General features: G+C 41.5%; 1 protein-coding gene across 4 annotated transcripts in view; it reads left to right on the top strand.

Annotated features, from left to right (window-relative positions):
• The window catches only part of LOC130910394 (gastrula zinc finger protein XlCGF57.1-like), a 71123-nt gene that overhangs the window by 8506 nt on the left and 37915 nt on the right, over positions 1 to 24702 (top strand). For 3 of the 4 annotated variants that reach the window (XM_057827641.1, XM_057827640.1, XM_057827642.1), the window contains exon 2: positions 13244 to 13648. In XM_057827641.1, the coding sequence (XP_057683624.1) occupies positions 13244 to 13648 (405 nt within the window). Of the gene's footprint in view, positions 1 to 13243; positions 13649 to 16567; positions 21469 to 24702 lie in introns of those variants that run through there. The other variant, XM_057827643.1, reaches the window with a different exon arrangement.

Below are 24702 nucleotides of genomic sequence, written 5' to 3'. Positions count from 1 at the left end.
TGAAACATATCTAAATAGGTTGTCATGCTTAAGTGATTCATTAAAGAGCATATGACACCAGAAAAAAAGTCTTAAATGGCATTATTATGTAAATTAGAATCATATTTTGAGACAATTCGACTATATACAACAATTTAGCAAAGCGCAGATGACGAGAAATTAGTCTTTTAATCTGCCGGTTAGCCACGCCTACCATTATAGGGCTTTAGCGTCCCCAACAGGTGGATGACGTCAGCGGTAGACTAGGCTCATCGGTTTTACTATTCAGCCCATTGAGGGGGAATTGTTCAGAACGAGGAAAACGCGACGAAGAGAGCTGCAAAATGTCATTGTTTCAGTCTCTCTACTCCCAATATTTTTACAGGATATTCTTTTTATCCAAGTATTTTTCCCCAATAGCTATATAAATGGCTTGAGAAGGACCAGTCAGCCCGTCGAAACTATTCACAATGAGGAAAACGCGACGAAGAGAGCGGCAAAATGTCATTGTTTCTGTCTCTTTACTTCAATATTTTTCAGGATATTCTTTTTACCCAAGTACTTTCCCCAATTGCTAAATAAATGGCATGGCCATGACAAATAACAATCTTGTGCTAAATGGAATATAAAACAATAAAAATCCATTTATTCAAGACGAAATGGCAAAATTACTCCATAATGGTCAAAACAGTCGACTTCACCTTTACTGTCACACCTCCCGAACTATATTTTATGACACCTAAATCGGACATATGTAATTTCCCTTCCCCGGCTTCGGAGAATGTAAACAGACCAGAAGCAGTGACAGCTAGCCGACATGCTAACCCGAACCGAGGGATGTTTCAAAGTCTTCGAAGTGGAAAATCACACATAACTAGCCTGGATTATTTGACATGACGACCCGGTTGTCGAGTTTCTTTGCGGATCGGCAAACCGCCCGGCGGAGAGCAATTTACAGTTCGTTCCCTGGAGGAGGGTGGCTGGAGTTGTTGTGTAGCTAACGCGCTAACAGCTAACTGCTAATGAGCATGAGGATAGCTTTTTACATGCCTATCAATGATCAAACGTAAGTAGTCCTTTATTTAAAGGAATTTTATAGTGTTTACTTTGTAATCACTGTATTCGTATTTGACATAATACAAAACAAGATGTTTACTCACTTCCTTGTAAGTCCAATGGTCCCACAGTAAATATCCACGGTGAATGGGAACCTTTTGAAACTCCAAAAAGGCGCATACGCCTCTCCCGCATACAGAATGATTTTTCTGCAGCCGTCTGGCTGGCGTGATGCAAAAAATAAAAGTATTAATCCGCAAAATCAGCTGAATCCTTCGTCCTCATACACAACAGTACACTGTATAGTGAAGAGAACGTCTTCTACCGTACACGTCACAGCGCCCTCCTCCTCAATGCAAGACCGAAGCCGGAAGTCACTCATTTTCATGGCGCGGGATTCAAAAAACTAAATAAATATAGCAATCGCTTCCACACACATCCAAGCGGTCCATATCATTCAGGGGCATAAAATACCGCGTGTATTATGAAATAAACATGCTTTTTCGTGTCACAGGCACTTTAAGGTCACTCAATGCAGCTGGTAATCTCTCGTCTCTACAATTGCTGTGCTTCTGCTGAAAATGAAGAAAACTTTAGCTGTACCTGAATTGCTGCGTGCCGGTCTGACACCTACTGAGATTGCAGCAAATCTGAGAATATCCAGATGTGCAGTCTACAAAGTTAAAAAGAAGCTGAAAGATATTGGAACAGCCTCACGAAAACCTGGGTCTGGAAGTGCCGATCTGTGCGGACCAAAAAGTTGATTGACAAGGTGATATGTGGCCACCCCAGAGTCCAGATCTCAATCCCCTGGATTATAGCATATGGGCAACTGTGGAGGACAGTGCCTGTAAGAAGCCACAAACTTCTGTGGCAGCCTTGGAGAGGTCCATTGTTAGATCTTGGGAAAAGATGACAGCATCCTACATAAAGAAGCGTTCCACAGGCGCCTGGAGGCTGTTGTGACACTTAAGGGAGGACACATTGAAAAAGAGTGTACTGTACATGTTCTTTACAATAATGTATCATTTGTGATTCAATTCTAATTCTAAACTGAATAAACATGGCATTTAAGTTGTATTATGGCAGTGTAAACTTTTTTTTGGGTCACCGTGTATAAGACATGTTTTTTTCTCACTCCCCCCACCCCCCAAAGTGATTTTAAAAATGTATATAAATAAATGGTTTTTAAGCACTTCAAATTTCATAATTATGATAAGTTTTAAACATAACTGTCCGACCAAATCATTTTTGAACAAGAATAAAGTACTGTAGCAGATAAATGCTTGGCTTTATTAAATGCTTCTGTTTATCTACTTTAGCTGTGACCGTTGAAGTGACATGTAGAAATTTCAAACTCCTCATGATCACATCTGGCATTTAAATGTCTCCAACGTCCCCACAGTACACACATTCATTCCAGCGCGGCTTCCTTGCAATTGTTTAACAAGTTAAACGATGATTGACAGATGCCCGTGTGAAGTCTGCTTCTTTGGCCAGATCAAAGCCATTGTTGTGCCGCAGTGACTGAGAGGATCAAAAGGCTGGGAGAGGGAGGGTATGAGGCTGTGCGCAGACCAGAACGTGAGGCGTATGTGGATCAAAAAAAAGAAAAACTATCGCACGTGCTTGCGATGGGACTGTTGCGCACACGCACATCGCGATGGCGATGTTTAAACGATATATCGTTCAGGCTTAATATCTACTGCAACATTATGTGGACGTACTTTGTAGCAGCTGTCGGCAGCAGTCAGGTATGTTGTTGTTTTTTTATCTCGCGGCATGAGTTGAGCTAGAGCTGTGAGTTGAGCATTGGCATTACCCGAGGGGCCGGGTAATGACAAGCATGATGTTAAGCTACTCTCGCTCCGTTCTTCATTGCGTCCCGAAGACCGCGCGGCGTGCTGAGTGTGTTTTACTTCCGCTTTACTTGACGTATTTCAATAATCGGAATTTGGATGTTTGTGAATCGTTCTCGAATCTTCCACTTCCGAATCGCGAAAAATCTGAAGAATTGGAAATTTCGCACACCTCTAATTGTAACCCACTTTTTGAGTCCATCAGATCTCTTGAGTGGTAGATCGGGGCACAGTTGACTTGTCTTTGTTGATTTACAGTTGTCTTCTCTGCTATAATAATAACCAACCCCATATTCAATACAAAACCCTCCTACCACAACAAAACAAGTAGGAACTAATATTCACATAGGAACTAAAGTTATACAACATAAAATATACAATATAAATGAATACTACATCACATATGTAAAATACAAACACATTGTAAAATAAATAATAGCCAATTTAAATAAAATAAATTGAAATGACCTGTAATTAATAAAACCTGTAATTAAATAATAAGAATAATATACAGATCCTGCTTACACAATTTAAATTTATTAATTTCTGTGTGGCGCTTTAACTTGAGAAAATCCACCAATAAAGCTTTTGAATACTGTTCATAAGGGAAAAAAATTCATTTCGGCATTTCATTTGTAAAATACATGTTAAATCTTTGTCATTGGGACTGCTTTTCTCTTTAGCACAGGACTTCTTTTTTCTTCTTGCTTTCAGAAAGAAAGCTGACCAATACGTGGGGTCTGAAAGGCAAATTGTTGTTGGATTATTATCTTTAAATACCCGCTACTTTTTGAGCAGATTTCTAGCTTTGTAAAGGCTACTGTTCCTATCGTTGAAAGCAAAAAAGTGTAATAAGCAACTAGCTAGAGCAGGGCGGTAAACCGAAAATTTACCGTCACCGAAATTCTTCACGATGACCGACGTAATTTTGACCATGTCGGTAAATTCGGTAATTTAATAAAACAAGAAAATATAGTCTTTTCATCCCGCTTTGACGCTGTGCTGTTCGGCTATGTTCATTCCCCTTTAAAAAAGCAGACAGTGTGCTTACGTATGGAGTCACGTGGTTTTCAGGAAGCCAAACAAACATAAGCCCGGTAGGCTAACGTTAGCAGCTAACGCCACAAGTAAACGGGATGGAGTCGGGCTTAAGTTAGCTTCGCCAAGCTTTCACCCGACATTAAGTAAACTCTTGGCGGGTTCCAGACGGACTGTCACCAGCTGTCCTCCCTGGTTCTCATATCAGGAGAGGATGCTTTCAGTGCTTTGTTCTGGTAGCCAAGCCACAGGCTAACGCTAGCGGCTAACAGCGGCTACAAATGAACGTGAAAGAGTCGGATAGCGGCTCTAACCTTGTAGAAACAGCTGAAATTAATGAGTGGACTGGGACCGGACTTCGTGTAGCAATCATCATGTCACGTTATTTGGCATCTCTGTGTGATTTTTCTGAAAGGTTTCATGATGGTAAAGCACTCAGCATAAAGTACAATCCAATAGTGAAGCCTATATGTAATACAACAGTTTAATGGCCACAGCTATTTTTCTGTATGTGTTTGCTTTATTCTGCCATAATAAAACCTTAAATGTTTCATTGGCATCAGAGCAATACAGCTTTAATCTGGTTGTGTCTGTGTAGGGGGGTGCATGTATTAAAAAATGTTTCGGGGAAAAAAAAAAAAAAAACTGAAACCTTGACGTAAACACTTGTTTTGAATAATTATTTCACAGCAGCCATTACCAATAAGTTGTGTGAAGTGTACTGTTAAAGCTGCAAGTCATTTGGGTTAGAATAACATGTTTGCACAGTCGTGATGTTGATTTTTATAATGTTGTAAATTTTTCAAGTCATACAAGCTGTTATAAATTTTCACACTAGAATTCTTATTGTTTTAATACTTTTTAAAATATTTTTTTTAATACTTAATGTTTAGACTGCATTTGCAATTTTTAAATTGGAAGCTGATTAAATAAATTTAATGAGAAACGATTAATTTGTATTCCATGCATTGATTCAAATTTTCAAATTATATAACAGTCCGCTTGGGCGAATTTATCGACATTTATCGTTATCGAGGTAAATCTGCTCAATTTATCGTGATAACGTACTTAAGGCCATATCGCCCAGCCCTACAACTAGCATATTTATATTTTGCATTTGGTTTTCTTACTGTAACGAAAATGAACCGAACCGTGACCTCATAACCGAGGGACGTACCGAACCGAGATTTTTGTGTAACGTTACACCCCTAATTTTAATACAACTTCCTGACTTAATTGTGGTCTACAACTGCAGTGTTTCCCACAGGATTTTAGGAGACTGTGGTGAGAGGGTCTCTGACCCTAGGGGTAGGGTGTGTGTGTACATTTTCAAGCCTGGTGTATCTCTTTAGGGCGTTTTGAGACCAAGCAGAGGAACAATTCAATAATCAACTGTATTTGTAATGGCACTTTTTACATAAATTTGGACCCCTTTTCCGACCCAACCACTAAAATTTATATTTTACAGCCATAATCTACAATACGTTTGTTTATATTTAAATAAATGATCACAGAAAACCTACATTTATTTTTGCTTAATTTATGATTTGCTAAAGAGTTATGTTTGAAAGATATGGAAATGTTCACAGTATGGAATCCCCCTAATACCAAATGAAAACTTACCATGTGGAGTTTTATAGAGCCAGTGCTTAAACTGAGGCATTTGCAGCCATTCAGCGTTCCACGACTTTCCGTGTTTGTCTGGACCTTAATGGCATGAACAAAATAATTATTCCTAGGCACACCAACAGCTCCTCAACTACGCTGAGCAACTTTCCCTTTCTCTGCTGTCAAACTCACCTGCTGTCCCTCTTTCAGGGGAAGCTGCCTCCCCTGCTGCCCCTATGTCATTCACCTGCTCCTCACTTTCTTTCACTTTCATAGCACAGCTATGAGTCTGGTGTACTAGGCTAGTAGTCCCGTCTAGGTTTGATCTTGTGTTGGGTCGGGTCGGGCCCAAAATGTTAAGCATTCACGTTCGGGTCGGGTCGGGCCGTGCCGCCGTGCCGGACTAATAAATTATTTTAAAAAAAAAAAAAAAAAAAAATGGAGAGCAGGCTCTCTGTATTGCGCTTTTGCTTGTGCACGCACGCACGCACATGAACGCTGTAGCGCCGCCCGCTTTTTCTTCTTGTCCTCCCGCTCTAGCACTTGCGCACGGTCGAGGCACCGCCCTCTTTTTCTTTTTCTCCTGTTCTGGCGCCTTGCGCGTGTACACAACTCCACAACTCCTCATTCTCGTGGTACTTCTTTTTCAATATGGAGCAGCGAGAAGTTAAAAACAAACTGAAGACGGGGGAATGGAAGAGGCAAGAATGCACCGGTAGGAGTGAGGTATGGAAAGGATTTCAATAGATCGTGGAAGATGCAACAAAAAACTCTGTCGGCTTCGTCGAATGCAACAAATATATATCCAAAACTTTCCAAGTTGGCAAGAAAAAGTGTTGTGCATCCCTGCTAGGCTGCAAGCAGCAGCAGTAGCTGCGAGAGTTTTGAGCGCTGCAGGCCGCACAATAGATCAGCGGAGAACCTCACTGAAACCTGCCAGTGGACACAATCTTATTCCTGCACGACGACGACCAGAAAAATATAAACACTGTAAGTAAGCCATAATGTCCTGCGGTTCAAATCGCCATTTTCAGTCCGAGCCGGTCTAATTATTTCCCTTATTTCACAGGAATAAAGAGCAGGACATGAGCCCGCAAGTTGCAGACTGCAGTCAAGGCCAGCCCGCAGTTTAAAAGCTTTTATTTCATTTGTATTTTTTTTATAATTTATTTTTGGTATTGTTGTCATTACAATAAAGAAAATTATTTCAAAGCATTTGTAGTTTTTTTTTTTTTTTTTTTTTGCTGCTGTTCCCTCTCCTTGTCAGAAAGGCGCGTCCATGTGAGAACAATATCCCACACACTCAGAAATATATTTAACAAACTTTCCTAGCGTTATTTCGTTTTTTAAATGCTTTTATAATTCTCATAAAATATGTAGACTATTTAGATATTGAGTAAACTTGCTTTTTTTTTTTCTGACAACTGAATTCGTTACGAAAGACACTTATTTATGCACACAAAGGCAACACAAATATGATCCTTTTGAATCTTCTCCTCCATGTGTCTACAAAACCACTTTTTTTTTTAAATATTAAACTTTCCCAGCGTTATTTCGTTGTGTAAATGTGTTTATAATGATTATAAAAATATGTAGACTATTTAAACATTAAGAAAACTTGACAACTCGAAGAAATTAAAATAAATTACTGCGGGGTTTTTTTTCCGCGTCACTCCAACAAATACTTTTTTTTTTTTTATTCGGGCTCGGGCCTGCAAATCTAGTTAATTGATCGGGTTCGGGGCGGGTCGGGCCTCAATACCAGCGGGCCGTGTCGGGTCGGGCTGGATTTTTTAGGCCCGAACTAGGCTCTACAGTATGAGCGCGACCTGTTGGCGCGTGTGTCTGTGTGTGTGCACGCACGCGAGCGAGAGGGTAGTAGAGTGGAGTGGGCTACAGCTGTGTAATCGGCTGACTGACGCATCTGATTATTATCTTTTTTTTTTTTTTTTCGGCGGGGGGGGGGCAAAGGAGACTGTGGCGGGCCCAAACGAGACTGTGGCGGGCCTCTCGTTCATTGGTGGGAAACACTGACCTGTATCAATTATGAAATTCGTTGGCAACCAATTAATCGTTTTACGAGTTGTTGCAGCCTTATTTAAAAAGTTAGTTTAGTGAAATGTCTGAAAATTGACAAAAATGTCAAGTTTTTTTTCGAAGTAAAAGCAGATTTTTGTTCATGTCCTACTTTGACTTAACAAAAATATAATGAAGAAATCTCATATTTTCAAATGAGAAGTTATTTATATTTTATAGCTTCAAGAATTTAGACGACTTTAAGTGAAGAAGGTCCTAAATGATTAATCGCTTATCAAAATAGTTGTCGATTAATTTGCAGATTGATTCGTTACTGATTAATCGAGTAATTGTTGCACCGCCACATAAACGTGATTGCGCGGGGTGAGGCGTACACAATTTCGGCAATGCGAGGTTTGGAACCCAATACCAAAATCACCTGTAGGTGTTGATAATTGTACATCACAAATTCATATAAAAATGATGTCACTCGTTTGTGGGGACAAAGTGTCCCAGTCCGATCACGTGATCGGTAATCGGCCCGATCGCGCCATTTTTTGGGAGGATCTGAACCTGGTGAAAAGGATCGAGATTTTAGTATTTCTGCTTTATGCTCGCGCCACAGCCTCTTATCCTCTCTCCTGCTAGCAGTGCGCCAAACTATCAGCCTGCGTTTGGTATTTAAAGTTAACAATGATTGACAGGTTTGTTGCTTTGATCTTGCCAGGGAAGCATGGTAGCTCTTAGAGCAGTGCTGGGCAAACTATTCCACAAAGGGCCGCAGTGGGTGCGGGTTTTTGTTCATACCTATCGTGAGGACAGCCTTTCACCAATCCGGTTTCTTACAAGTGCAATCACTAGATTTCAGTCAGGTGCTTCTTGTTTCGACTGATACCTCATTGGCTAAACTGTCTGTGCTGAATAAGTTTGAACAAAGACCAGGACCCACTGCGGCCTTCGAGGACCGGTTCTTAAGGCCGAGTTATACTTCCGCGTCAGACTTACGCCGTCAAGGAAGAATCGAGTTACGACCCTACGCTGTAGGCTGACGCGCACCTCTCGAATTTTCTAACCTTCGCCTCACCTAGACGTGTGTGACGTGGCGAAAACAGACTGTGATTGGTCCGCTCAGACTGTTGTTTCGGGTTTCCCGCGAAAACACCGCCATTGCAGAATAGAATCAAACATTGTTTTCTACACGCAAAAATGCACCAAGCAGACGGGAGTATCATCGAAGAGCAAGTCTCGTCAAGACATTACTATTGTGATTGCCAAATGGCAAGGTCGGCGATCGGGGAAAAAAAAAATGGAAGAACCACCGAGACGTGGGTGTTCGGAATCGAGTGGCCACACGAAGCGGTGACCCAGTCGGCCAAAAACTGCCAACTTTTTATCACTTTATGTCGTATTTTTGGTTGGTGCACTTCATCATTTACTGTGTACATATGTTTGCTGTGAGTCTGTGACTTGTTTACGTGTCACACTTCAAGTATATGAAGAATAAAGCACAGATTTGGTGTCAAAAGAGTTGTTTTGATCTTTAATTTTCAATAACAGACAGTTCACACACACAATACATCAACACTGATTGAGAGTGCCTCGGTGCTTTTTATGATAACCTTAAAATCAAGCCTCCCAACGCAGTTTGGGAAGTTCCCTAGACGCCAGAAATCTGCTATGGCTTCCCACTGGCTGGTTGTAGGACACGGCAAACAAATCGGGCTGGAGGGCTTTGCAGACCTTGAACGCAGTGCTCGACGCCAGTTTGAAGCTAGCCGCCACAGCTAGCTCTCTCCACCCGAGTCTAAAACTCTCTGTGCGGCATCAAAAGTCGGCCAGACCGCCTCGAAACCGTCTTCTGCGTCGCCTGCCCGTCAACATTTGTATGTTCAATATTTATTCAGTGTTGATGAGCAGAATATTTACTTTCAAGAGTTCCATCTTGCATTGTTTATTTTTTCTCCGACTAGCGGAAGTAAACAAGCATGCCCCAAAACCGTAAAAACATAACGCCACATCCCTCTAGTGGCTTGGCGGTGAATTACAGAGCAACGCGTTCCCTCACCGCAGAACTATCGAATGTCGAATGACGCCGTAGTCGCTATGCCGTCACCGCAACGCGGGAGTATAACTCAGGCTTTAGAGCAAAGGTGCAAATCTGTCAATCATCGTTAAACTTGCATAAGTGTGCTGTGGCTCATTGTGTAAGTGAGAGGCTGTTCTTTGCAGCGTGAGTGGACTCACTCAATGAAGCATTTAATAAAGACAAGCATTTTTCAACGTTATTCTCATTTATTAATATTTCACTTTATGAAGATGGCACGGTGGGAGAGTAACATGTTTGGAACTTTTCAACAAAACAAAAAAACCAACCAAAAAAAATTTTTTTTTTTTCTGTATCGGATCGGGACTCGGTACAGGCAGATTCTCAAAATCTGGTGACTCGGGACTCAGGTGCAAAAATATGAGATCGGGACATCCCTACTTATGTTTGTGTCTTAGTTATTAAAGGGTATTACAACACCTGAGGAAATGCTAATATTGCATCATTTATCCATAAACGAATACCTTTTGGATTCATATCATGCCACTTCGTGTAATTGCACAAATCGCAACACCAAGAAAATGATAGAAATTTGGATCGATTGTCAAGCTAAAACGACCGGCGCCCGAGATCCCGGAAATGTAGCATATTGTGTGCGTGACGTCACAACAAGGAAACAACTGGCTCAGTGCTTAGTACTGAATGGCGGCGATGATGGCGGACAATTTTGTTTCTAGTTGCAGCGACGAATCCGACGTAACGAACGTTCTTCTAATGGTGACGAGGAGAGTTATGAACCTTTCTTTGGTGTTTTGGGTTATCAATTTGAGCCTAAACGAAAGCCAATGCAGCCTAATGAAAGGATCATTGAGGGGAGAGATCACACTGATGAATAGAGGTGTGCAAAATTTCCGATTCTTAGATTATTCGCGATTCGGGCGTGGAAGATTCGAGAACGATTCACAAACATCCAAATTCCGATTATTGAATTATACCAGGTAAAGCGGAAATAAAACGCAGACAGCGCGGTCTTCGGGACGCAATGAGGAACGGACCGAGAGTAAATATCATGTGCAGCTAATGCCGCTAGGTAAAAAAAAAAACAATAATACCTGACTGCGGCCGTCAGCCGCTACAAACAGCGCCCAGTTGGTAGTTGCTACAAACGGACCGCAACATACGGCTATGGTAGATATCACATATATCTAGACGAGATTTGAATTGACAGACTTTCCCGCGGGAGTAAACAGGCGCCATCTTAAAGCAGTAGACTTCTCTAGAAGGCTCTGTTATAGAGAACCTAATTACTTTTTATCTAAAATACACCTAAATTGGCAAAATCTTGACTTGAATCTATCTTTAAATGATAAAACAGTTTTAAAACGTTCACATGTCGAAAGTAGACATGAGGGAAATTATGGAATAACGGGCGCAATTTTAACAACTTTAACGGTTGATTCACAACATTAAATTAATGTAGTTCAAAGCTTCTGATACAGAATGGGGACTTGAGTATTTTATTTTCTGTTTTTAACCGGTAACATGATACTATAATAGTAGTTTGGTTTATAAGCCTTAGAGGATTTTGAACAATTTTGGAACAAATATACAAAGCATTTTAAGAAAAGAAAAAAAAAAAAGGGGAGGGGGGGCATCAATAATCGATTTATAATCGAATCAGAGTCTCTGAATCGTAATTGAATCGTTAGGTGCCCAAAGATTCCCACCTCTACTGATGAAACACCGGCAACAGATCATGTGGAAAACACCGAATGGTTTGCTTTGCATTTCTTTTTGTGAAGTTGATACACCGTGACCGCAAAATAATGTATAAAATAATTATCATTTATTGTGCTATCATAGGTTTTCGCTCTGCCAGCAGACACAAATATGAATCGGATTAGAGGATTTGTTCTATATATTTTACGAGCAATAATTTATATACTGTATGTGTCCAGTCCTATATCCAATGCGTGATGTTTTTTCCATATATGTATAACTACACACATATAAACATAACTGTGTCATAACTGTTTTTAACTGCGCCATAACTGCCTTTGAGAAGAGTAACTAACTGTGTGCTCTAGGTGCACACATTCTTTTGGACTGATAATGCAACTTCTTATCAGGTTATGCTCGCCACTCTGATGCGAGTTTTAGCTCATTGCTATAGTAACCAAGATATATGATGCTGCTCAAAAGTGCAACAAGTGAACCAATCATATTTGGACACGAGACTCATCTCCTTAAGAGGTTGAGCAAAACATGTTAAAATTACCATGTTTGGGCAGGCAGTATGTCTCCTGAGGGCAGGGGTCGGCCCCCTCTGTTCTCATGTGACATATGCCTATAAAGAGCGGACATTTCCGGGCCACACTTAGAGTCAGCCATGGATTTTAACGCGTAGATCGCTTGGCGTGGTTCCTTGAAGGCTCAAACCAGGAGCGAATTTTGTGGCTCTCCGCTCATTGTCGACAGGTAAGAGCTTGATTCATTATCAGGGAACTCGTTGTACTTTGGTGTGGGGATATTTTAGCTTCGACAACTAACATATCTAGCGCCATTGTTACTTGTGTTTGTGTGTTTTTAACTGCATCGTAGGGGTTTTTGACAATTCAGACCTAGCGCTGTGGTTATTCTGTGTTATGCTTGTTTTTTGCTTGCCGTTGTGGGATTGTAATCAATAAAACTTCATTTATTCATTTATTTGCAATTTCTAATCAATAAACATTGTCTATTAAGCAAAAGTGTGCCTGTTGCTTACTCACTGCGAACCTTGACTTTTTCGTAAAACACTTACTCTGGCCATCTCGAGCTTGGCTGCTCCGCTCCTTTGGTTAGCCTGGAGTGGTGGGGTGGTCTCATCAGAGCCAGTCATCGTCCTCTTTCTTGATATCTCGGGACATTTAGGTGGCTGCGCGTGTTTGGTGGGCACCGCATCTGCTTTCAGCATCAATTTCTTAGCAAAACCTGATTTCATTTGTCCATAGTTCCAACAGCTTTCAGGTGTAAAATGCGCACCACACAAAACCGTTCCGGAGGCTGGGTCTGCAAAATTAGCCCTCTTAGCACGAACAAACTTTACTCATTATCTGCGTAGTCCAGCTCTTGTTCTCGCGTTCGGGAACTCGTGGGTACTACATTGCGACAAATGGCTATTTGTACACCACATAGCATGACAGGTTTGAACCATTTTAGCGATTTTTTTTGATGAAACACTAAAGCAACTCTCTTGTCGATAAACAACGATGGAACCTGCCTCGACCTTTTGTTTCTTTGTTATGACGTCTCCACTCCATTCGGCTGTTTCCGGAATACTTTCGGAAGTGTTCGTAATTTTCTATCTATTTTCGATAATTCCTCATGAATGTAATTTATTTTTTTGTTAACTTTAGTAATATTTGTTATCTTGCCACATAACTGTTCTATTGATATCTCACAGCCCCTTACTATTATAATACCCTTCAAAATGTATTGTCGAGCAATTTCAATTACATTGTGTCGTAGTGGCTGACAACAAGACACGAATAAATACAAAACCGTCACGGAGGAATATTTCTGAAGCAGTAAATATTTTGGGGACAATATGGCAAATGAAGAAATAAAATTTGGCTCATGTGTGATTATGGTATTGGTCTTGCAGGTGTCAGTCAAGTGCATCGTCCTGAACGCCCGGAATCTGCTCACATGGAAGAAGAGGAGGAGGAAGAAGAAGAGTCGCCATACATCAAGAAGGTGGAGGAAGAAATTGCCCACATTAAAGAGGAATATTTCATTAGAGTTGACAACCCCCACATTGAGGAGCAGCAGCAACCTCATCCCCTCAAAAAGGAGGAGGAGGACCCGCTTTATGTTAAAGTGAAGGTGGTGGACATACCCAAGTGGACTGATGAGACTTTGAAGGGTGAAGATGGAGGTCCGAGTGAGGCCAGCGGAGGGGCGGAGCCTCCGAGTGGCACCAGTAGCCGTTCAATAGAAGGATCCCAAGCAGACAACCTCATTCCTCGACCATCAGAGAGTGAGGACTTCACATCACACTCGCTGTTCTGTGAGTATCACGTTACTCACCTTAACCGTCGGTATTATTTGTCCATTTTCTGGCTTTTTTTTTTTCTGTGTTTCATCAAAGACAAAGCATTGTAAAAATTACACTAGGGAGTAGGGATGTCCCGATCCAGGTTTTTGCACTTCCGATCCGATACCGATACCGGCCTATCTGAGCATGTATTAAAATTTAAAGTTATTTAGCCTCCTTGCTTAGTTGTCAGACTCATGTTGAAAAGGGTACAAAAATGGTATAAAAAGCCTCTCAGGTTTAAATAAACAACTATTTCAGTATCAAGTTAACATTTTAAAACAGTAAATAAAATACTCAAGTCCCCATTCTGTATCAGCAGCTTTAAACTACATTCAATTAATTTAATTTTGCGAATCAACAGTTAAAGTTGTTAAAATTGCTCCCGTTATTCCATAATTTCCCTTCTGTCTACTTTTGACATGAGAAAATTTTAAAACTGTTTTGAAGATAGATTCAAGTCAAGATTTTGCCAATTTAGGAGTATTTTAGATAAAAAGTTACTTAGGTTCGCTTGGAAGGTTCACTACAACAGCCTACAAGGGAAGTCTCCTGCTTTAAGATGGCGGCTGTTTACTAACGCACGTAGTTTTCAATGCATGTGTTGGCAACGGCGTCGAGTCTGTCATTTTGCATCTAGTTCTATATACATATGATATCAATTAGACAAGCATGGTGTTTATGCTGCATTCCAGAGAAGTGGGAAGTCGGATTTATCCCACTCGGATGGTACCAGTTCCGACCTCAAAGGGTTCCAAGCAAATGTAAACAACAATGATGGCTGATCGCGACGAGGTGTTTTTTTATTTTGGCCATCCAAAGACATTTTGACCTCCAGCGAACCTGCCTTCCTATAAGCGATCAAATAGTAGAGGAAAAACGACGGGTGCGTTGTAGCCCACACTGTAAACTGCCTTTTTTTTTTTTATTTATATCCTTTGCTAATCGTCAATATAAAATTATAGCACAACAAAGATGATGTTGGACTTTTGTGGCCTCCGTCTAGGTAAATATCTAGGAACGCCACTCGAACTGGGAGGTCCAAGTCGCGAAGTCGGAGAAAAAATAACTACCCTGACTTCCAAGTTGTTTCAATCTGACGTCACTGGACAAAATGGCGCTCATGAAAACGTATTGAATGATGACACAATAATGAAGTAAATCAAGTTTATTTGAGACGCCATGTATTTTTTTCTCATACAGTGAATTATCTTTGTTGTGCTGTGTTTTTATATTTTTATATTGACGATCAGCAAAGGATGTAACTAAAAAAAGGCAGTTTACAGTGTGGGCAATAACGCAGCCGTTGTTTTTCCTCTACTATTTGATCGCTTATAGGGAGGCAGGTTCGCTGGAGGTCAAAATGTCTTTGGATGGCCAAATTAAAAAAACACCTCGTCGCGATCAGCCATCTTTGTTGTTTACAATTGCTTGGAACGCTTTGAGGTCGGAGCTGGTACCATCCGAGTGTGAAAAAATCAGACTTCCCACTTCTTTGGAATGGAGCATAAAAGTGTTGGAAGGTGCGTCTTTACTCACGAGAGATAATGGCTCGTCATCCAGAATGAATTCTTCGGCATTGACTCTTGTTATTCCCTGGGCTTCTGGACTGTCGAGTGACAGTTTGTCACGCATAGCAAAAGTTTCTGCCAGTGTTAGTTGCGTAGGACCTTTCTTTTGTCTTCGGTTTTCTTAACATACTGCTTATATTGTTTGTGGTGGTATGTCGCTAAATGCTTGATTAGGTTGGTTGTATTAAAACTTCTTACAGCTTTACCACCACGCTTGACTTTATTGTGGCATATGTTGCACTCTGCCTCTTCGTCTTTGTCGTCCTTTAAGGTGAAATGATCCCACACAGGTGACATTTTTAAGGGTGAAACGGTACATGTATTTGTATTGAACCGTTTCGGTACGTGGTGCCCAGTTCGGAACGGAGGCGTACCGAACGAGTTTTGTAACCTTTACTTTTCGAGGCTGTGAGTCGATCGGGTTAGTTTCTTTGTGTAGATTATATTTACTCTGTCTTCTCTACTATAATGAGGACCAACACGGTAGGACAGAATAACCCAGAAACGTCAACGGCGCAACAATGTGGCCGCCGGGAGAACGCAGTGAAACCCGGGCGTTAAATTCAATCAGCCAATGCACACCAGTCGCAATTCGGCCGCGTGTTAGACGCGTCGCAGAAGCGGCTCAACATGATGCACTCGAAAAGAACGGCAGAGTTTATTATTTGATGCAAGACGCAACCCTTCTGCGTCAATACTACTACCGGTAGCTAGGATCGGGCAGACCGGAAGTCACTCGTGTAAAAATACGGTGGATCCGGTCGATTTTAAAACTAATATGCAATCGTAACCCACTTTTTGAGTCAATCAGATCTCTTGAGTGGTAGATCGGGGCACAGTTGACTTGTCTTTGTTGATTTACTGCTGTCTTCTCTGCTATAATAATAACCAACACGGCCCCGTGTTCAATGCAAAACCCTCCTACCACAACAAAACAAGTAGGAACTAATATTCACATGTGAAGTAAAGTTATACAACATAAAATATAGAATACAAATGAATACTACATCAAATTTGTAAAATATAAACACATAATAAAATAAATAATAGCCTATTTAAATCAAATAAATTGAAATGAGCTAAAACACCTCTAATTAAATAATAACAATAATACCCAGATCCTGCTTACACAGTTAAATGTATTAATTTCTGTGTGGCGCTTTAACTTGAGAAAATCCACCAATAAAGCTTTTGAAAACCGTTCATAAGAAAAAAAAAATGATTCATTGAGGCATTTCATTTGTAAATACATGTTAAAATCTTTGTCATTGGGATTGCTTTTCTCTTTAGCACAGGACTTCTTTTTTCTTCTTGTTTACAGAAAGAAAGCTGACCAATACTGAAAGGCAAATTGTTGTTGGATTATCTTTAAATACCCGCTACTTTTTGAGCAGAATTCTAGCTTTGTATAGGCTAATGTTCCCATTGTTGAAAGCACAAAGGTGTGTAATAAACAACTAGCACATTTATATTTTGCATTTTGTTTTCTTACTGTACCGAAAATGAACCGAACTTAAAACTAAAAAAGTGAAATAAACACTTAAAATGTAAACATTTTCGACTGTTAAAATGCCTCTTAGCTCTTTGGCTAGTGTAGTGACTGACTACTGAAATACACACACAGTAGTAAAAACGTTACTTGGCAAAGTAACTGGTGATACCTTTCATGTTTTTTTTTTTTTTTCATCAAAAAAAAAACATAGTAACCTTTGCTATGTTTGGAGGTCATTTAAAGTTGTGAATCAACCGTTAAAGTTGATAAAATTGCTCCCGTTTTTGCATTAGTTCCCTTCTGTCTACTTTGGACATGTGAAAATTTTAAAACGGTTTCATCCTTTAAAGATAGACTCAAGTCAAGATTTTGCCGATTTAGGAGTGTTTTAGATAAAAAGTTGCTCAGGTTCGCTCGGAAGGTTTACTACAACAGAGCCTTTCTGAGAAGTTTACTGCTTTAAAATGGCGGCTGTTTACTAACGCTACGGAGTCTGTCATTTCGCATGTAGTTCTATATGCATGAGATATGTAGGCGTAGATTCTATTCTGTCGGCTACAGTCAGGAAATATTGGAGCCACCTAGCCTAGCATCGCGTTTGCTACAGCGTCTCAACAAACACTCTTCCCTCCCCATGTCTGACTTTTTCTCGCGTCATTCAACCAACGTATTAACGAACATTGTCTCGTTGCAGAAACGGTGACCAAATCCGAACGGATGAAAAAAAAAACGTATTCCATGAAAAACGTGCAGATTTTGAACATAACGTTGAACGTACACATTTAAAAATCAGAGCTCACTTGTACAAATTACGACGAGACCGTACAACTTGACAGGTATGAATTATAGTGGACCGTCACAGTTAGGTAATAGCACTCTGTAGCACGGGACGTCCAACAATCAGTGGTCAGGGCGAAACTATGTCTTTTAGCGAAATCATCTTCAATGGCTTTGCGTGTCATTTCATAAATGTCGTGGATTACGTTGTTGGACAGATATGTCCGCGAGGTAACAATGTAACGCGGGTCAAGCGTTGCAAACAAATTAACGAAGCCCGTCGTGTGTTTTTGCTGGTGTCATCTTCGGGGTTGTCCTGCCCTGAGAAAGTGATATCTGTGGGTGATGCAGGCTGAGGTGCCGGAGTCATGTTATAAAAGTGTTGCCATTAGCATAGGGAACAAGCGCCGAGCAATGCTTGCAATTTTATTTTTCAATATTTTCTTTCCCTCCGCATTGTAGTAGTCCACGGGGAAACCAAAATGTCGCCACACCGCAGATTTGAAAGAGGCCGGTGCTTCCTCAAAATTCGGTCTCTCCACCGCTCGCCATAGCGATTTCTTTGTTTCACTTTAAATTCACTTTTAAGCAAGAGAGGGCGTTACTCGGCTTCTATTGCACAGGAGCTTGACAGCGATCCGACATTTACTTGCGGAGCGGGAATTTCTCCACAGCGGTGCTTCACGTCACACACAGGCACACAGAGCTCGATCAATTCATTCCACAAGCGTTCGGAATACAATAATTGCAAAACCGAAAAGGCGCGGTTCATAAAGGCGTATTGAACCGTACAGGGCGAACCGAACGGTTCGGTTTTGAACCGCAAACCGTTGCACCACTAATAGACAGCATAGTTAGTTTTGCTATTAGAATAATAATGCTATTAATGTCCATAGGGGGTGTTTTGAAACAATTCTGATACTGCTTATGATCAATCACAGTATCAATGAAAATGAATAGTAGCGAGGCTGATACCCAATCACCAGGCTACAATGGGTTAACTTGTCTGTTATATCCAATCAGACAAGTATTCTTTGAGTAGACACTGCTTATAATCAATTACAGTATCAAATAATATAATAGTCACAACTCATAATCAATTGCTATGACTTATTATTAACTTCAGGATCGCGGATCGTCGGCGACTTACATGGACAGCAAACAATAACACTTCACTGCGTTAAACAAGCGGCACATTTTATTTAACCCACAGTATAAAGTGTACAAGCAACAATTGTATTTCAGCTCATAGATTACATGCAATAACATAAATCTCATTACCGTGTGCTGGAAGGACGGAGAGCCGGGCGTCCTCAGTAATAGTGAGCGAAGAAATACCAAGGCTGGGCGACCGCGCGTAATCCCACAGCAGACTCTAACCCTACCTGCCCCCGTCGCTTCTTTATAACAAGTTTCGCGCCTCGTAACTTCCCCTCCCGTTCGAGTTTCACACACGGCGAGAATAATTGGCCTCCCTTAGAAGTTTCGTATGGCCGTTAGCCTTTTGGGAATCCTTACTCCCTTCTTTTGATTTAGTGGTCAGGCCGTACCTGGGGATCCTTACTCCTTCGTTTGACCTAGTGGTACCTCGGGGCTTTTGACTTAGTGGTCCCTCGGGGCCTTTGACTTAGTGGTCAGGCTGCCCTTAAGGTTAAGAACAACACATTCCCTTTGAGATACATTAAGGTACACTATTTTGCGAAGTCAGCTTGATGGGTTGAAAACAACACATTCCAATATTCCCCTTCATTCCACTCCTGGTGCTTTCAACCACATCAAGCAGAGTCCGGATTAATTCATTAGGCCTTGTGCAAACTCTCCCCAATTATCGTACACCCATAGTACAACTCCCTCATATAATTCTCGCCTGGTTTGCATTTCCCCTAAGTTCCGTTCCCTATGGGTCCCATAGTTCATTATTATTTCCATGAGATGTCTGCCTCTGTCTCTCTCGGCATCAATCCTCACAGAACAGCGGCAATGTTCTGCTTCAATGGTTATCCTCATGACAATTTTAGTTTATTAGCATAGACAAATGAATAATGGTCGGTTACTATTTCATACACAGTGGCTATAAGCATATTTACACGGTCAGGGTGGCGCTTTATACGGCGATAAAAGAATCCACCCCTCATATCTTGGTAGTCCAAGATAGGCCCCCCTTCTTCAGTAAATATAATTGCTACACATGCATCTACCCCGTCCAAGTTTATTTTTTCTACTCGTACCCTCATAATTCTAACTGATGATATATTTTCCGGGCAACCTGGTCCTCTAGACGTTTAACATAGCAACAAATTCCAATATTACATAGCGTAGTTAAAGCAATAGCGATTAAGACTAAAATCATTGGTGGAAGCAGCGTTACCCTAGCAGTTTGTGATAATCCTGTAAATATGTCCCACCAATGATGAGCAGATTGTTGCTGAATAATTTTAGCAGCATGCAAAATTTCTCCTTTAGCCATTAATGTTGATACCATCAGCTGGGAAACATTGGACGCATGTGAGTTAATCAATTTCTTTATCTCAGTGGATTGTTCCAATGCGCATTTGAAACGCTCCAAAGAGATTTGCCATGGTGTATGTAACACTTCCCATTGCACAGCCGTAAACCGGCTAGCAACTGTGTAATTTGTCAACCAATACGTCCCGTTTCCCCACTGAAAGAAACGAACATTACATAGGCATCCTACAAATGGAACCGTTGGCAACATGGAGTGATTTTGGGCAGTGGCCACACAAAGGGTATGTGGTCCCACCTGCCACAAAATGTCCCTACTCGGTTCCCTTGACCAATCGCATAAGGCGAAGTCTACTTTTGTTAAGCAAGGATTAACAAATTCGTGATGCAATTTACAAGCTAGTCCTTTATCTGTGTTCTCGCAAAGATCGGTATTAAAGGTTTGGTTCGTTCCCGAATTAAACCATTCACCTTCTACATGCAAAAACCAATAGCCTAGTTCAGTTATTACGGGTAATACCTGGAATTTACATACGGTAACGTTTGAGGTTACTGTGTATTGTGTCCAATATCCCCTACATTCGGTCGCATTACAAACCGTATATTCCGAGTGTAACTGTAACCATAACTCCGAAGATATATTCCAACTCGTACGCCACTCCTGATAATTTCCCGTAGTCATTGTTCGTCCTTCTGCGCCTGTGCATGTAGGTATTGTATGCTACATGTGGTCCAGTTTAGCTGTTTAGTTACATTAGTTAACACTTCGCTAGTGGCGTTCCACATATTTGATTCCCATTTAAAGACATTTTTGCCACCGTTTAGCATTTTCTTTTTGTCCCACTATTGAATTAGGAAGCCACATTCCTACTTTTAGTAAGGCATCCTGAGTTCCCTGTCCGGTTCCAGCTAATTTATATCGCGTTACCTCATTATCAATGGTAATGGTACCCCCAATAACGTTCCCGTTCCCCCTAACAACGTGTCATACCACTCTCTCTTCCTTCGAGCACACGATGGAAAAACAGGGAATACAACCTTCCAGTGCATTTTCGTAGTTATCACTGATTGTGTCAAAGGTGTAACTTCATGTTAAGTACCTGTAAATTACACACAGTCATATTCAATGCATTAGAAATATTGGTTAATACTTCTTGTGTTGCATCCCACATCCCTTTATCCCATGACAATTGTGCTAAGAATAAAGACGCCGCTTCTTCATGAGGCGCGATAGATGTGGGCATCCAAAGCCCTACGGTCGAGAGACCGTGCGCAATGTCACTTCCGGTGTTGGACAACATAGTTCTGGTGACTTCTCCATCAATCGTGTTAGAGATGCTTAACACGGTTCTGGTTCCACCCAGAAGGGTGTCGTACCATGCACGCTGTTTCCGTGCGGCACATGTGGGGAAAGGGGGAAACAAGACGATCCAGTGAATCTTCGTGTGCGTTTTCTTCAATCTGGGGACAAAGGGGGCAAACAAGGGGGCAAAGGGACGAGAAGGGGGATCCAAAGGAACAGGAGCAATTCATCCGATCCCTCAAACTTCCGTGCTGTTCGAGATCCATAGGTCAGACGTGACCTCGGTCATGTGACACGTTTTGTTGTCGAGATGCCACAGACCGACCGACAGGTGTTTCAGACGTGACCGTGATGACGCATCCTGCAGCCACCATGGGAGCCCTGCGAACCCTTCCTGTATTGTTGACTCCGGGGGTGCGGGGGGGGGTCCAGAGGAGCAGGGACGACCTTCCTTGGACACCGGACTCCCCGAGCGTCCTCCACCATGCAGAGCCGTAGCGATCTCCCAGTAGATGTCCCAATAAACCGCCTCCACATCACATTATCAATTGTCAGGCTGGAAGAAGCAGAAGAGATTTCAAACGCTTCGGACCAGACACATTTTTGTATCAATTTTTCCCGTCAGATTTCACAATAAACGGTTCTGAAGTCAAATTGTATATTACAATCCCCAATTCGCCTTGATAATCAGCATCAATAACCCCCAGCAAGTAAAGTTACCCCTTTAAGTGACAATCCAGATCTAGGTAAACCCGGAGTAGCTCGAACAGGTACTCGGCAGTTTCTGCAATTTTATAAGTTGTCCTGTATGTCTTCCACTCACATTCCCTGGCTAAATGTACCCTTTGATTGCACAAAAAGCACCTTCTTTCTAACATCGCAAAGTCAAAATCGTTATAATTATTTCCACTTGGCGAAGCGCGAATATTCACTTCTCTCCCCAAATTGTTCACTTCCGTCTTTTGTAATTTACTGTAATTACATACATTATAAATTTTGCCGTTTTGATATCATCAAGTTTCAAGTCAATCCCCCTCTGACGTGCCCACTGCAGAGTCCCCTGAATTCCCCAATGTCCTGCTTTGACATGGGCCCATCTAGCTAACCCGGGACTTGACTCCCTTTCAATTGCCATTACTTTTACCATTTGATCAACAGTTTGATTGTGTAATGCCTCAGCATCTGTCCGATTCGTGTGCGCGTCTACATGCAAGATAGTAACGGGTACTTCGTGCGTTTTTTCCCATATCTGCTCCCACAACTCTTTTCCCCACACTTCCTTGTTATGAATTTTCCACTTGGTCGCATGCCACGTTGGCATCCAGGTGAGTAACCCCTGTACTACCGACCAAGAATCGGAGTACACGTGCACGCCCATGGGCCCACTCTGCATGATGACCATATGTGCTGCCTTTAACTCCGCCCATTGACTACTTTTCCCTTCTCCCACTTCCTCTAGCAATTGCCCAGCTTGGGGATTAAAGGCCCCGGCTTTCCACTTTCGCTTTCCCCCTGAAGACTGACAAGAGCCGTCAGTGAACCATGCGTTCATTTTGTCTTCCCATTTTTGCCCTAGTTTAACAGGTGATTCTGTTAGTGGTTTTACTTCGAAGGGCAATTAATCTTCCTCAGTCACTTCCGCAATCTGTTCGTGCAACATAGACACTCCCTTCAAACCTGGTTTTACCCGCTCCGATAAATACCATTTCCATTTAATGATACTGGCTTCCTGCGCAGTTCCTATGCGATGAGTTGTGGGATTACTCATTACAAAATTGGCCACTATTCCACGTGACGACAAAATCTAGAATTGTCTATTAGCCACTGACATCACAGCCGAACAAAGACAGCCAAATTCCATCAGCATGCGATCCAAAAGCCGTAAGCCTAGACAATATTTCGTATCTTCAAAATTCCTTAAAAAAAAAAAAAAATTTCAAATTCAAATTATCAATAAAGCAACTCATGACAGTCAAATTCAAGTTGTCAATAAAGCAACTCATGACAGTGTTCAAGTTACCAATAAAGCAACTCATGACAGTAAGTGTACATTATTAACCCTTAAGTTGCCAATACCACACCTCAACTGTTACAGCCGCATCAAGGTGAATAATCACTTTATCACTGTTCCCATTAACATAATTTGTCAACACTATCAATAATCCTTGTTGTTTTGAACTTCTGGGCGGGAACTGGAATACCGTCATCTGTTGATCAGGCAGATGCTGGCATGCAGCTGTCCCCACCCTCAGTCATATTCGATTAATCAGTTAATCAAATGTCTAAACACAGTTTAATCCATGAACTCGTTGACAATTAAATTAATTATCCTTAACATTCTATAAGTTTCACTTGAGCTCAATAATCTATTCTTATCTCTAATGAAATTCCATTTCAAAATCATTTTTGTTTTACCTGTTTTCCCAATTTGTTTCTCAATTTTATCCTAAATAATATAAGGAAAAGGCTGGAATATTCCCAGCTGCAATTACAACCTCCCCTTATAATCAATTTGGGCAAAAACCCAGCGAATGCCGTCGAGGACCCCATGTTGCAAATAGGGGCCACCGAAGGGCCGCACTCCTCATGTTGAAAAACGTTCCCTTCTTCCCATTTTGCGCAGTAAACGGTCAGCTATTCACACACGATCCCACGCAAAAAATCATAATCAGTCACGCGACAATAACTACAATTATACACACACAATAAACGTTCAACTATTACACATGAGCCTCGCAAAAAAGAATCATGACGCAACGCAGCCTCACATACAACAACAACCATCCCCAATGACTTATCATACAGGACAGCACAATTTCAAATACAAATCAAAATCACCATACATTCTACCAGTGGCTCACACCAGACCAAACATAAAAACATACAATTTGAGTTCAATGACGAACTAACTGTCAACACAAATCCACCTCATTTCTCGTACACCCCCTAAAGGCGCTCTTTTTCGGACCACAACCTGAGTCAGTAAATCTTTGACTGACGTCGGGCTGGCCCCTGTTGTCATGTTAACCCACGGACCAGGGCGTCCCCCATTCCGCGTTAACAATTTCCCAATTTCTCTATACTCATGACTGTCCCACCCCGGCACTCCCGAGACGCAGTCAGCAGAATTCCCAATTTCTCTATACTCACGACTGTCCCACCCCGGCACTCCCGAGACGCAGTCAGCAGAACCCCCTTCGGGTTCATCCAAAGTTTTACTCAAACAACAAGCCATGTCCAAGTCGCAGTTCTCCGGAAATCCTGTCCGACAACTCCAAAATTGTTTTGAAATTTTCCAGGTTCGCAGTGAGTAAGCAACAGGCACACTTTTGCTTAATAGACAATGTTTATTAATTCCGCAATTTCTGAAACATCGCTATTCTGTTACGTCTCACTCAGTATTACTTTGAAATTTCCGGTC

The sequence above is a fragment of the Corythoichthys intestinalis genome, chromosome 22 (assembly GCF_030265065.1).
Source record: "Corythoichthys intestinalis isolate RoL2023-P3 chromosome 22, ASM3026506v1, whole genome shotgun sequence".
Lineage (NCBI taxonomy): Eukaryota > Metazoa > Chordata > Actinopteri > Syngnathiformes > Syngnathidae > Corythoichthys > Corythoichthys intestinalis.
The sequence above is the reverse complement of the archived record's forward strand: the minus strand, read 5'-3'. Positions and strand labels throughout refer to the sequence as shown.